This window comes from Glandiceps talaboti, chromosome 6 (genome assembly GCF_964340395.1).
Source record: "Glandiceps talaboti chromosome 6, keGlaTala1.1, whole genome shotgun sequence".
Classification (NCBI taxonomy): Eukaryota; Metazoa; Hemichordata; class Enteropneusta; family Spengelidae; genus Glandiceps; species Glandiceps talaboti.
This window is the reverse complement of record NC_135554.1, coordinates 9,647,570-9,660,512: the sequence shown is the minus strand read 5'-3', so window position 1 is coordinate 9,660,512 and position 12,943 is coordinate 9,647,570. Positions and strand designations below refer to the sequence as shown.

Below are 12,943 nucleotides of genomic sequence, written 5' to 3'. Positions count from 1 at the left end.
CCCAAATATGGACGTGTCCCACATGCAACATAACAAGTTTATGACTTTGTAACGTCAGCATAGAGTTGAATCTGATCCCCATAATGAGAATGTAGTAAATATGTGTATGAGTGAGCAATGCCATGTGTATTTTTCTGTGTGTGTGTGAGTCTATGCATAAGGAGATATTTTTCAGTATGACCGATAGACTAAATGTTGTACTTCAAATGATACATTAGTCTAATAGCATTATACTTTAAGAATGGCAATAACATATACAACACAATTATTTGTTTACCAAAGCCAAGGGTGTGCTTTGGTCATTCTATACTGAAGAGAACACTGTTCTGGAGATTTGCATGATAGAAATTTGATTGACTGCTTGATTCATGTATGGATATGAATACCTAAATTCTTGTTCACACCCATTATACAAACTCATTATATTCCTGTTTCCTGCATGCATTAATTTGATCAATACGAGTAACATTATGCTCCTATATATCTTTGGGAATTATCTCTGACCTATGATCTCTGCAACCTGAGATGAATTTGTGTGATGATCCAAATGATCCATACAGGTCAGATCTGATGGTACACTCATACTATACTTCATACACATTGTCAAGAATCATAGTGAATTTCCATGGTAACGAGAACTGTTACTTCAACATTCTATGGGATTCTATTTACCTTATTGGATGAGATGTTGACTGGTGATGTACTCAAGCTGTGGTCAGCTGATTTACTATCAGGTGCAGGTAATGTCATCTGTTTAATCAGTGATGGTGATTGGCCAGCTGACTTACTCTCACTAGCACCTGTAACAATGACATGGTGTCTTCTGATTATTATAATAATAATAAGTTCATATATTTGTGACAGCGCCATCTATCATTGAGTGAACAAGACTGACTGTTTGCAGTTGAAAGCTCTCAGCTCAGTTTATCAAAAATATGTTGTGTATTGGTTAAAATTATAGTACTCAAATTCACATACTAGTATTTATTACTGACAACCTAACAGTTCTTTCTAACATTATTCATTCAGAAATGGTTTGTAAATCAAATGTGAGACTTATGTCACTTTTAAATTTCAACAGAATAACAGGTGGCACAATTATACAAATAAGCTAATGCTATATCTTGCTACCATGATCCCAAGTGAAAATATACCACTCTGGCAATCAAGCCTTTGGTTTACTAAGATAGACACAAACTAAAATTATTGTCACAATGTGTTGATACAACAGTGATAAGCTATTGAATGGATGTTGGTTTAAGTATAGTTTCAGTAGACATCTCTCTAAAAGTTAGTTCCATAAACTTGCAGTGTACTGTTTTGGGACTTACAATGTTTACACTATCTTGATCACAGGGTGATTAGATTTGCACAACAGAGGAACCACTATCACCCACTTGTGTAATCTACCACATAGAAGAACAATAGTTTCAGTTTGTGTCTATCTTCGTAATACCGAAGCCTTGGTCACCAGAGTAATATGATGACTCATAGTACATGGCTAGAGGAGGGACAACCTGTAAGACACATGTCAGATTGGTGGCTGGTAGTGTGGCATGACACGTCATACCTCACAGACTAAGGAGGAATGTTCTCAAACAGTTGAACTTTATCAGTTTGAATGGTTTCAATCCAAAATTCAATTTGTATGGTTGAGGTAAGAAAGAAGCTCTTTAAGTTATATGAAGTATAATACCTTTAGGTGGTGTAACTATTGGCGGTGTAGGTACTGGTGACGTAGCTAGTGAGGTACCAACAGAACTGACATCAGTGTATGGCCAGAATCCTAGTGGCGCTGTTAGTACTCGGTACTCCATTATGACATCACACAGTGAATGGCGTACTGCTAACATCAGTTTATCTGTCAATTGTGGTATGTCTACGTTACCACTCTCCCATATACAGAACTGTATAAGTGAAGTTGGACCTGTTGGACAGGAATAACAGGAGTTATCACAGTTTAGAATTTATCCTACAAGTTGTATATGAACTGTATGAGTGAAGTTGGACCTGTTGGACAGGAATATCAGAGTTAGCAAGGTTTATAATTTATCCTCCAATGTTATAATATGATTGTACTAAATTAGTGCAGTTGGACCTGATGAAATGACAGTATAAAGAGAGTTATTAACGGGGAACACTAGGAAATAAAACATATTTTATTAAACTTTGGGTTCCGAAGACTTCCTTTAATGATTTCACATCACTTAAATTTTGCATGATTATCAAGAAACACTAAATTGAAATTCTTTTTTTCACCTCCATTGTTCTAGCAGTGGTCCATGGTTACCTCATAGGACATAACAACATTGGACATGGCTAGAATAATGAAGCTGAAATAGAGTTTCAATTTGGTGTTTCATCGTGCAAAATTGATGTGATGTGAAGTCATAAAATGACTCTTCAGAACTCTTTATGAAAGTACATTTGCTCCCTGCAGAGTTATACACCATTAAAGGTGAAAGGTCATATTCTCCTATACACCAAACTACATCAACACATAACTAATTTACATACTAATTAACTATTCTTCAGATTGGTCAATCTGGGAATTACTAGATTAGTCAGTCTGACAAGGATTGTAAGTCAACTAAGACAGATTGAAATGTGTAAATTTTTTATTTGCTATAAAGTCGAACTGCTGAAAACATTTTGGATTTTGTGAAGCAAATCAGTTTGTCCTGTTGAAAACTAATACAAAGAGAGTCATCACAGCTGAAAATGTCACAATTTCAAAAACACAGTACTGAAGAACAGCAGTTAGATCTGTTAGAAGTACAATATATACAAAATTTCAAACAATGAACTCACCATCTATTGGCATAACACGACTTTAAATACGGATCAAAATGTTGTGAAAATCAAGAAGAGATACAAATATTCATTAGCCTGCTATGCCAGCACAGAAGACCGTGAAGACCCTTTAAGACCCTCAACATTAATCTCACCTGGATATTTGCTATCCTGATCTACCTCTGTTGTGTATGTGGCAGCATGGGTTAGACTGTCAAATTCTTCCATAGCTAGGAGGTCAGACTCCAATACTACCACTGGTCTAGGGCTGCTGATGATGCTCACAGGATTACCTTTACCATCTACCATAGACAGTGCTATGGCTGCTATACCTAGGGGGGTTAAAAAAAGTCATGGATATGTTACCATCTACTATAGACAGTGCTATAGCTGCTATACCTAGGGTGTTGAAAATAGCCATGGATTATATTAGCATCGACAGTTCTATGGCTGCATCATCTTTGGTATATTTTTAGTAACCGCTAAGCATAACATAGAGAGTATTATTTCCTTTCATTTCAGGGGGCAGTATTTTTCATAACTATTTTTATAACTTCATGAAGTTCATATCAAATATCTAAACATGTTACATTTTTGTACAGGTATTAAACACTGAAGTAACATTCTGAATTCTGATCATACTGCCACCTAGTGGTCAGATGTAACTATGGAAGTTGTCATTCTGATGAGGATCATCGATCAAAACAGACTAAAGCTCAATGCTAAAAAACTTTGAACTGCTTGTGTGTTATAACCTTTGTATTTCATTTGATCTACCAAGCTGATAAACATTTTTGGTAATTTGAATTCTGCTATTGCCTTTTTGTCACTTGACCATCCCAGATTATAATTTTGTGATTATTATAAACAGACAGATTTTGCAATTTGTACAGATTAAACTTGCCTTTAAATGAATCACCTATCAATTTCAATCAACTATCTCTGGCAAGACGGGACAACCCAGAAGAGATACGTCAAATGACTCCCTACCTTTCCGACCTGATGACTGTGGTCTATTATACAGAAAGACATCTTTCTCTGGTATCTCCTTGTCTGTGTAGGCATGAATATGTGTAGAATAGTGTTGAAAATGATGTTCTGCTTTGTTATCTACATACTTAGGATGGTGTAGAAATTGCAACATATTCTGACGAAGGTAGTATCCGATAGCAAACAGCTGGGCTGACCAGAATTGGGGTATAGTGAAGTGAATAATGCTGGCTGGGTCTGCACCTGGTGGCTGGATGAACTAGAAAAGGACAGAGAAAAGATGAAGACAGTCACATACAGTTGAGAAGGAATTCAACAAGTTGAACCATCAAAAGTAAATGTCATGATCAGTGTTTCTGTTATAGGTGTATGGGTACATCAGGTAATTCTGTTTGGGTTTCCAAGGTATCTAATCCGGATTTCCTGCCAAATTGGTATAATGTGTGGGAATCTATACCTAATTTCACCACTTTTCGTTTTATAATATTGGGTTTCTGAAACCGTAGCAAAAATATATCATAATTATATATTGCATTACACAGTGGGTGACATAACTACTGGTAACCATTATCATAAATTATATTATAGCATTACCAATTCCAGTGAATTTTGTGACGTCATCGCTGTACATTATTACTGATAATGTACTCCGTTATTGGGCATCGCGGCCCCGGAACGAGCATAACAATACAAGCTTATGTCCGTAAGGCAATAAAGGTGTGGGTATTTAAGAACAGGGAAATTATGGGGTAAACACCGTAAGAATTTTTTTAAAAAGATTCAAATTAAAATGAAACAAATTTGTGTTCACAGCAGTTCATTGAAGTGTATATGTGTGTGTGTACGTGTACGTACGTGCGTCGCTATGATTAGTATTCAGCTTCCGGGCCGAACATGGCAGACGATGTTCAGCGCTGTGTATATTATCCGTTGTTTTGCGTTTCTCGGTCTACAAATTCACTGGAATTGGCAAAACTATAAAATAATAACAATAATGTACTCCCTCCCAGTCCATAATGGACTCAAGCAAACTTTGCACTCCATACTGGGCTCGGCTGTCGCCTCGCCCATTATGTCGTTCAAAGTTTGCTTTCGTCCATTATGGGCTGGGAGGGAGTACATTATTGTTTAAGTATAGCTTGATCAAGATGTTGTCAATTTTGATGCTTCAAATGAAAGCAAAGACAAAGCTGATAAAGACAGTATTGTGAAGTCAAATATTTCGAGTACATATTTTCATGTTTGCGTTTGGAACAAAAGTTTAATTCAATTCTAATTCTGATGCTTGTTTTGGTTTCAATTTGAGTCATGATTGTGATTATCACACTAAACCTACCCACTTTGGTTTATCATTCATTACATAGACTAGCATACCTGTACATCAGTAGGTGTTAGTTTACACAATGGATTCCTGGCTAGTAACATAGTAATGATATCCAGGGTATGTTCTGACAGTCTGTTCCTTAGTACCTGTATCAATTCTTGACATATCTCAGGTCCTGAAAAAAATATAATTATTATTATTCATAATACTTAGGTTTGCAATATTTTGTAGGCCAACAACATAGTAGGTATATTTGATAGCGATTATGTGGAACCTCTTGAGACATTTTTTTTACACCATATTGTCACATGACCTAACTGTTGTATCTAAATTAGATGAATGGTTGTGAAGTGGGAGGTCAGCGTACTTTGGTGAGTGTTACACTACATGTATACAAATAAATGTATGCTATGTATTCACCTTTTTTCCCATTGCACAGATTCTGGTTGACCCATATACACTTTCTCAGACCCGGTGTTTGAGCAATCTGCTGACCTTTCAAAAGTGAAAGTTCACAGTTCATATACTATTTGGTAGATGACATAAAAGCCTGAGTAATTCCATGTACTTCTATCTGTACACTTTCTAAGATCTGGTGTTTGAACGATCTATTGACCATTCAAAGGTCAAAGTTTAAAGTTCATATGCTATTTGATAGACTTACCAGCCTGAGTAATTCCATGTACATCTATCTGTACACTTTCTCCTACTTGGTGTTTAGATGACCCACTGACCTTTGACATCATGGACATTGTATCAACACCTGAATCTCTGTCAGATGGTCTTCTACTTCCCCCAGATGCAATCTAAAGTCAGACCAATGATTACATGTTTTTTGTATTAAAAAAAAATGAAGTACTTTAAAGTTTCTTTTCAGGATTATTACTATTTTTCTTTTCAGGCATTCTTTTTCCTTTCAATTTATCATTACTGGTCCTTCTTGGCCTAAACATTTAAATTTGTTCATGGACCACTATAAGTCATCATAATAATAATAATAATAATAATAATAATAATAATAATAATATAAGTCATCATTACTGTCATCAGGCTATATAATCATTGCCAAAGAAATTTCAATTCCATTTCGTATTCCAGAATCCACTCCATGTACTATCATGAGTTATGATAGACAACAAGGTCAATTTAAAAAAAATATAACAGAGATGGTTTCATTACCCCATGAGAACTTTGACAAGACAGTTACTTACAGAGAGTTGGTCTTCCTCAGCTGCAGTCTTATCTACTGGTAGTGACATTATAGATGATGCCCTTGATACTGTCAAAATAATAGCTTAAAATTAGAAATACTGTTACAGTAGTCTTTCTTTCTGTATGGTACTGTTACCATTATAAATAACCTCATATTAGACTGATTTGGAGGCAAATTATTTGGGTCGAGAAAGAATTAAAACACTACAAATTCTAAGTTTTGTATCACAAAACAAAGAAAAGCATAACCTAAAATACTGTACAATAACATAATATAATGTACCATAAACATATCATAACATAACATAATATAATGTACCATAAACATATCATAACATATTATAATGTACCATAAACATATCATAACATAATGTAATATAATGTACCATAAACATATCATAACATAATATAATGTACCATAAACATATCATAACATAATGTAATAGAGGGGAGATTGTCTCAAAATTCTTACCCAAAGTAGAGGAAGGTTCATCAAGTCTTGGTGTAGGAGGTTCTGAGTATACACTGACTCCTTCTGTGGTGACACACATAGATTCATACAATCTAAACAAAAATATAAACAAGTATTAAAAGATAACAGAACAACAAGTGGGTATAAAGGATCTAGAATGTACAGGTTACAGGGTGTCTGTCTTCTAACCTAAACTTATAACATTTCAGCTCTACCTTTTCTATGGAGAGTGTCAATAATATTTTTAGTGTTCCGTTGTTATAAGCTATGTTTATTTCAGCTTTGTATAGTTGAGGGCGCACTTCTTGGAGGATTGTCACAATAACATCTTATTTGCAGGATATCAGCTGGGACAGGACTGTCAGGACGAGGCAAATTTAGTAAAGTTCGGTGTTTAACTAACTAATTTAATTATTACATTCATATATATAACCAACATTGAAATTTTAACTTTTTGAAAAAATGCAGTGTGAAATTTATGAACTCTGTGACAATAACAAAATATGATATTAAAGCTGTTGATAAATATGACATCTCACTATATCAACTTTAAGAATGTCTGACAACAATGTGGAGATATATCAAGCCTATAGAACAACTCTTACCTGAGATAAAAGACACTACCTTTCTCCCTTTCTTTGTACACAAACATATTTTTCCTATTGCTCACAGCAAGTGCATCAATTACAGTTCTCAAGGCTTGTATACCTAAAAATATGAATGGGAAAATAAATAAATCAATCAAAACATTTAAATCAAAATTAATTCTAATTACTTAATATTATGAAGAATGGTAAGGTATAAAGCAATTTGAAAGAATTCAAATTAAAAAATCGCACCGTCCAGAAATATACATCCTTGTAAATATAACACACTATAGTAAATGTTCTTGTTTTTTCAAGTCTACAGTTCATACACTTTCCTAAGGCTTAACATTTCTGACAGTCTAAGGTTGTGTTTATACAATGTTTTAAAAATAAAATTACGAATAAATATCACTTTCATTTAAATGTGTTTTCATGTATTTACATGGAAGGCTGGTCAAGCAGTTTTCATGTTGTACACAGAAATGCCAAACTGAAGACAAAACAATTCGAAAATAATGCTATTAATGTTGAACATGGACAAACACCATGACATGGTTTAAGCATGTGCATTAGCACATCACCGATGGGTGTGTGTTGGGGTGTTATTCCTGAGTTCAAATATGTGTGTTTTCAAATTAGTGTGTTTTTGACTGTTTACATGACACTGTGTTTGAATTTTATTGTTTTTGCCCATCTACAAGGACTCCGTTTTTGAATGAAAAATGATCGTTTTGAAAATGATTCACTTTCGACAACATGTTCAAATCATTGCATTTTCATATATTGCATTATTTTGTTATCTCTGTGAAGTCAGTATGTGTAAACACAACAATATACATGCTTTATGTGTTTCCATTCCATTTGAAAACGTCATTGTGTATAAAATGGAGTCTAAATTTTGAAGCCAGGAGAGAGTACTGGTCCAGGAAAACATTAGATTTGATTACATACCTCTAGAGGCACCCATTCTACCAGGGCCTGTCCTAAGTCTGGGATGTACAGCTATGTGAGTTGTCCATACACAGTCACATGCAAAGTAACCTGGATCAAATTTCATAGTGGCTGCTAAGTAATCACCTTTCTGTTGGTACGCATCTGAAAATTCTGCGAGAGATAAAATAACCCATTTAGGTATACTCTGTAGTGGTTTTATCAAATTCACCATCTGATTTCAAGTTCAAGTTGGAAAGCAAGTGTACAGTGTTTAAATGAATTTATTGGTAACCAAATTATTACATCATAATGAACTTCACAAAATAAGTCAAAAAGAGGCTATTAAACTGTGTAATATATACATACCAAACTCACCATACAATTTGTTAGACCTTTTGTCATGGCAAACCCACTCATTTTGACTGATGATGACTTCAATATCTGGTTTATGCATCTACCGATATTGCACCAGTATTAAAACTTACCTTCTAAATCTGATTTAACCCTTGGTAGTCCTGTAGATGAAGTAGTAAACTCGTCTTGTTTCCAGACATCTTCATCACTTTCAGCAACCAGTAAAGCATTACATAGTCTGGTATCATGAAGATCTTGTAGTAACATCATCTAAACATACAAGTATAAATGAAAACATATTATATGTCACCTGTCACAAATCTTACATTTAGTATTCTTCAAAACAAAGGTGATATTTTTCCTTAACATATACCTAGTAATAACAATAATTATTATATAATAATGATCTTTATTCGTCCAAAAAAATACAGAAATTTGTTGAATGGTTGCCACAAGAGCAGTGCCTTAGTGCCCTATAGGCTAGTGTTGAAGAACCAGGAGGAAACCTGATATGCATGGAAACCTGCATTGTTCGGCAGAGTCAAACTGAGCATCACCCTACTTACATACAGATCTGGTTAAATTTGAATTAAACCCAGCTGATGCTTGGTGGCTTAAACCAAGACTGCAGAGGTAAGAGGCACATGAGCTAACTGATTGGCCACCAACAACCCCTTAGTATCGCTCCCAATGCAATTCAATGGAGAGCACATACAACTAACTCAGGTAATATCAAACCCTGGCACACTTTGCCCAAATATGGCAAGTGGCACACTCATCGATATCCGTTCTCTCAGTGATTTGGCTTTGTTAATTTCTTCACTATTTTATGTGTTTGCGATCAAAATAGTATGTCCTGCATGTATATGATTATATGATTCCAATGATGTTTCCGTGTCACTCCATTGTACATGGGGTATATGATAAAACAATATGGGTTTGTGGACCTTGCTAGTACGGCTAACAGGTCCTCCTAAAGCTGAGCCCTTTTTGCATTACATTCCATGTTTCTTAGTGAGTGAAAATGAACAAAATTGTTGGAAATGGAATGATTATAGCGAAAATAGATATTTTAGACCAATGTTTTACAAAAGTGTTGGTTCACTTGAAGTAAACTAACCTGATTGACAGTTCTACAAGTCTGTCTAATAGCGTCTTTAACTCTACCATATAAAGCACCCTGTGTGTCCAGACTATCTGTATCACCATAATCTCTGTGAAAAGGAAAACAAATCATGCAATAAATCAATAATTGGAAATATTCTGCTTTTTTTTTTGGGGGGGGGGGGGGTTGTACTTCTAAAGCAGTGTTTGGGAACTTTAGTTACAGAGAAGGGAAAGCCAGTCAAACCTGTATATATTTCCATAGCTTTTACTATAATTTGGATAGAGAACCCTCATCAAACACCTGAGGATTTATTTATGGTATATATTACCTACTTAACAAAGTACTTGTATAAGGAACCCTGGTAAAATATAACTGGGGGTATTGTTAAGTTTTACCTCTTCAACAAATACCAGGGGTACTCAGATAGATTTTAATTTACACTTTACTGCCTGTAACAAAATAAACACTGGTAGGGAACCCTGGTGAAATATCCAAGGAAGTCACTGAATTCCTGACAGGTGAATTTTACCTACTTCAAAACCCATAACTAAATACTCGTAGAGAATGCGGTAGGGAACTCAGGTAGATTTTTACTCTTTTAACTGACCTGCTATGAAAGAATACATCCACTTTGTCTTCATTGATTTTAAGAATCAACCAGAATTCAGGCATCAATGACTGGTATCTACCAATATCTGTCTCTGACATCATATGACCTTCATCATCGCTGTCACTTGTACCTCCTTCATATCCTGGACAGAAAATATCAGAATCAGAATCAGAATCAGAATCAGAATCACAACCATAATCAGAATTAGATTCAGAACCATAATTAGAACTCAGAACCATAACCAGATTCAGAGCATAATCAGATTCAGATCCATAATCAGAACGCAGAACCATAACCAGATTCAGAGCATAATCAGATTCAGAGCCATAATCAGATTCAGATTCAGAACCATAATCAGATTCGGAATCATAATCAGATTCAGAGCCATAATCAGATTCAGATTCAGAACCATAATCAGATTCTGAACCATAATCAGATTCTGAACCATAATCAGATTCGGAACCATAATCAGAGCTCTGAACCATGCACAATAAGATACAGAATCAAAAACTGTTTTCATTCGACAAGTTGGGAAATTTAAATGACAGTTTATACAGATAAAATACACCAAACATAATAAGACTATGTACATGTACAGTATGATACATATAAAGAGATTATCGAGTCCAACTGTTACTGTTACATTAGAATTTCCACAGATATAAACAAACCGATAACAGCATTGCGTGAACCTATATCAGAGACACCAGCTGTTGTTTTAGTATCAGTTAATTTGTTGTTTTACCTAATTATGTCTTTGCCTATAATCTTTCCTTTGCTCATTTCATTCAATCAAACACATGTCAGTGGTGTTTTTTTTTTAGGGTTGTACTTTAGCAGTTATAAAACAAATTAATCAAGCAAACACAACATTTTTTTTGACGGTTGTACTATAGCAGTTATAAAGCAAATCAATCACCATTATTTTAATTTTCTTTTAAATTACCTTCTTCTTCGTCCTCCAGACTAATTCTACTGGCATTCACACTTGTGAAACCACTAGACATTGTAGACAGTATACTGGCTTGTCTACGGTGTTTACGTTCATCTGACGATGGCAGATTATCAGATTCATTCACTTCTGTCAGTGGTGTACCGACTCCTGATGATGACACTGTCGATGTCATAGATGGTGAAAAAGGAGCAGTGCCCTCTGATGACGGACTAGATCGATGGGTGCCATCGGTGTATAGTCTTTCAGGGATTGCTGAGGGCGGTATACTCATAGCTTCTGATGTTGATCCATTTTCAATTTCTATTTGGATCTGACTTGTATCTGTAACAGTTTCAGATTTCTCCTTGTTATCATCTTCACTCTGTTGTTGTTTCTGTTCTTGGTCACCGCCAGCTTCCCCGTTCCCTTCAACTGGTTGGTTCTCGGTCTCCAACACAGCGACTACATCCTCTGCTATCTCAGTACTAGCCGTCTTATCTGTGTTTTCGTCATTGTCATGGTTACTACTACTCTCAGTACCACTAGTCCTTTCTAGGATAATAAAACTACCGTCTTTACTCATCATAGACACAGCTTCTGTTTTACCATCTTCTTGTTCATCATGCTGTTCAGTAACATCAGCTTCAGTATCCGTGACAACCACAACATCACTGATTTCTTTTCCAGGCTGATCAACACTTGGCATTTGTCTGGATTCTCCACCATGTTCTTCAGACAATATCTGTATAGAACTTCCACTACTGTTATCGTCAGTCCCCTTGGCATCATCATCTAGTGTCTTCTCATCAACTTTCTTCTCTTCATCACCAGCATCTTTTTGACCTTCACTTTCTCTTCCTCCATCATCCAGTTGCTTGGCAACAGACTCCACTTCTGTTCCTTTCGATTCTTTCTCTTTCTCAGCCTCTCTCTTTATATCTCTTGACCCTCTTCGCACTGGCGTTCCAGGGCTCTCTTTCTCCTTCTCTTTAACTGGCACATTTTCAATACCTTGCTCAAATGATTTTACTCTTGGTGATTTGGGATCATTGGAACTTAGGCTTTGATCTAACATATCGTCTCGATTTAAAAGACTCTCTCTGCTGAGAGCAGCAACTGCATTTTCAAGAGCTTTAGCTCTAGCTAGGGTTGTCATATATTCTTTGTCTCTAGTCAAGTAGTAGTAAGTGTCCTCTTTCTGTAGACAGTAGCCTGTAATGTCCATCTCTTCAAATTCCTGCAAAGAAAAAAACCCAAACAACTAAGGGTTCATACTGTCAAAACTACTTACATTTCTAGGCATTTTAAGGGCTAACTACATTTCATCATCACTGGTCAATTATCAGAGTAAGGTCAGATGGAGGCAGGTACAGGTAATTAAGAGACACAATGTATAAATTTACACTGTATGGAATCAGTGTCTTTAATTTATTAATGTAAGTGGCAAGATTGATAGTTCAATGTACGATAAAAAAACTAAATTCGTTTAGTTAGGCCTCAGACTCAGGCAACCCCTAAAGTCATTCTATGAAAATCACAGTGGAAGACACAAACATCAAGTTGTCAAACAGACTTTCTAAAACAAGCTGCAAATTTGTAGTAAATTGTCTATGGTTACTCTAAATG

General features: G+C 35.5%; 1 protein-coding gene across 3 annotated transcripts in view; it reads right to left on the bottom strand.

Moving 5' to 3' along the window:
• The window catches only part of LOC144436100 (KICSTOR complex protein SZT2-like), a 99,669-nt gene that overhangs the window by 41,552 nt on the left and 45,174 nt on the right, over nucleotides 1-12,943 (bottom strand). For all 3 annotated transcript variants that reach the window (XM_078124785.1, XM_078124787.1, XM_078124786.1), the window contains 14 exons: nucleotides 11,330-12,554; nucleotides 10,381-10,525; nucleotides 9,786-9,879; nucleotides 8,797-8,935; nucleotides 8,330-8,482; nucleotides 7,397-7,499; nucleotides 6,792-6,883; nucleotides 6,319-6,386; nucleotides 5,772-5,913; nucleotides 5,158-5,282; nucleotides 3,784-4,042; nucleotides 2,949-3,125; nucleotides 1,697-1,927; nucleotides 673-800 (listed from right to left, as the gene is read on the bottom strand). In XM_078124785.1, coding sequence (XP_077980911.1) covers nucleotides 673-800; nucleotides 1,697-1,927; nucleotides 2,949-3,125; nucleotides 3,784-4,042; nucleotides 5,158-5,282; nucleotides 5,772-5,913; nucleotides 6,319-6,386; nucleotides 6,792-6,883; nucleotides 7,397-7,499; nucleotides 8,330-8,482; nucleotides 8,797-8,935; nucleotides 9,786-9,879; nucleotides 10,381-10,525; nucleotides 11,330-12,554 — 3,081 coding nt within the window. The remainder of the gene's footprint in view (nucleotides 1-672; nucleotides 801-1,696; nucleotides 1,928-2,948; nucleotides 3,126-3,783; nucleotides 4,043-5,157; nucleotides 5,283-5,771; nucleotides 5,914-6,318; nucleotides 6,387-6,791; nucleotides 6,884-7,396; nucleotides 7,500-8,329; nucleotides 8,483-8,796; nucleotides 8,936-9,785; nucleotides 9,880-10,380; nucleotides 10,526-11,329; nucleotides 12,555-12,943) is intronic.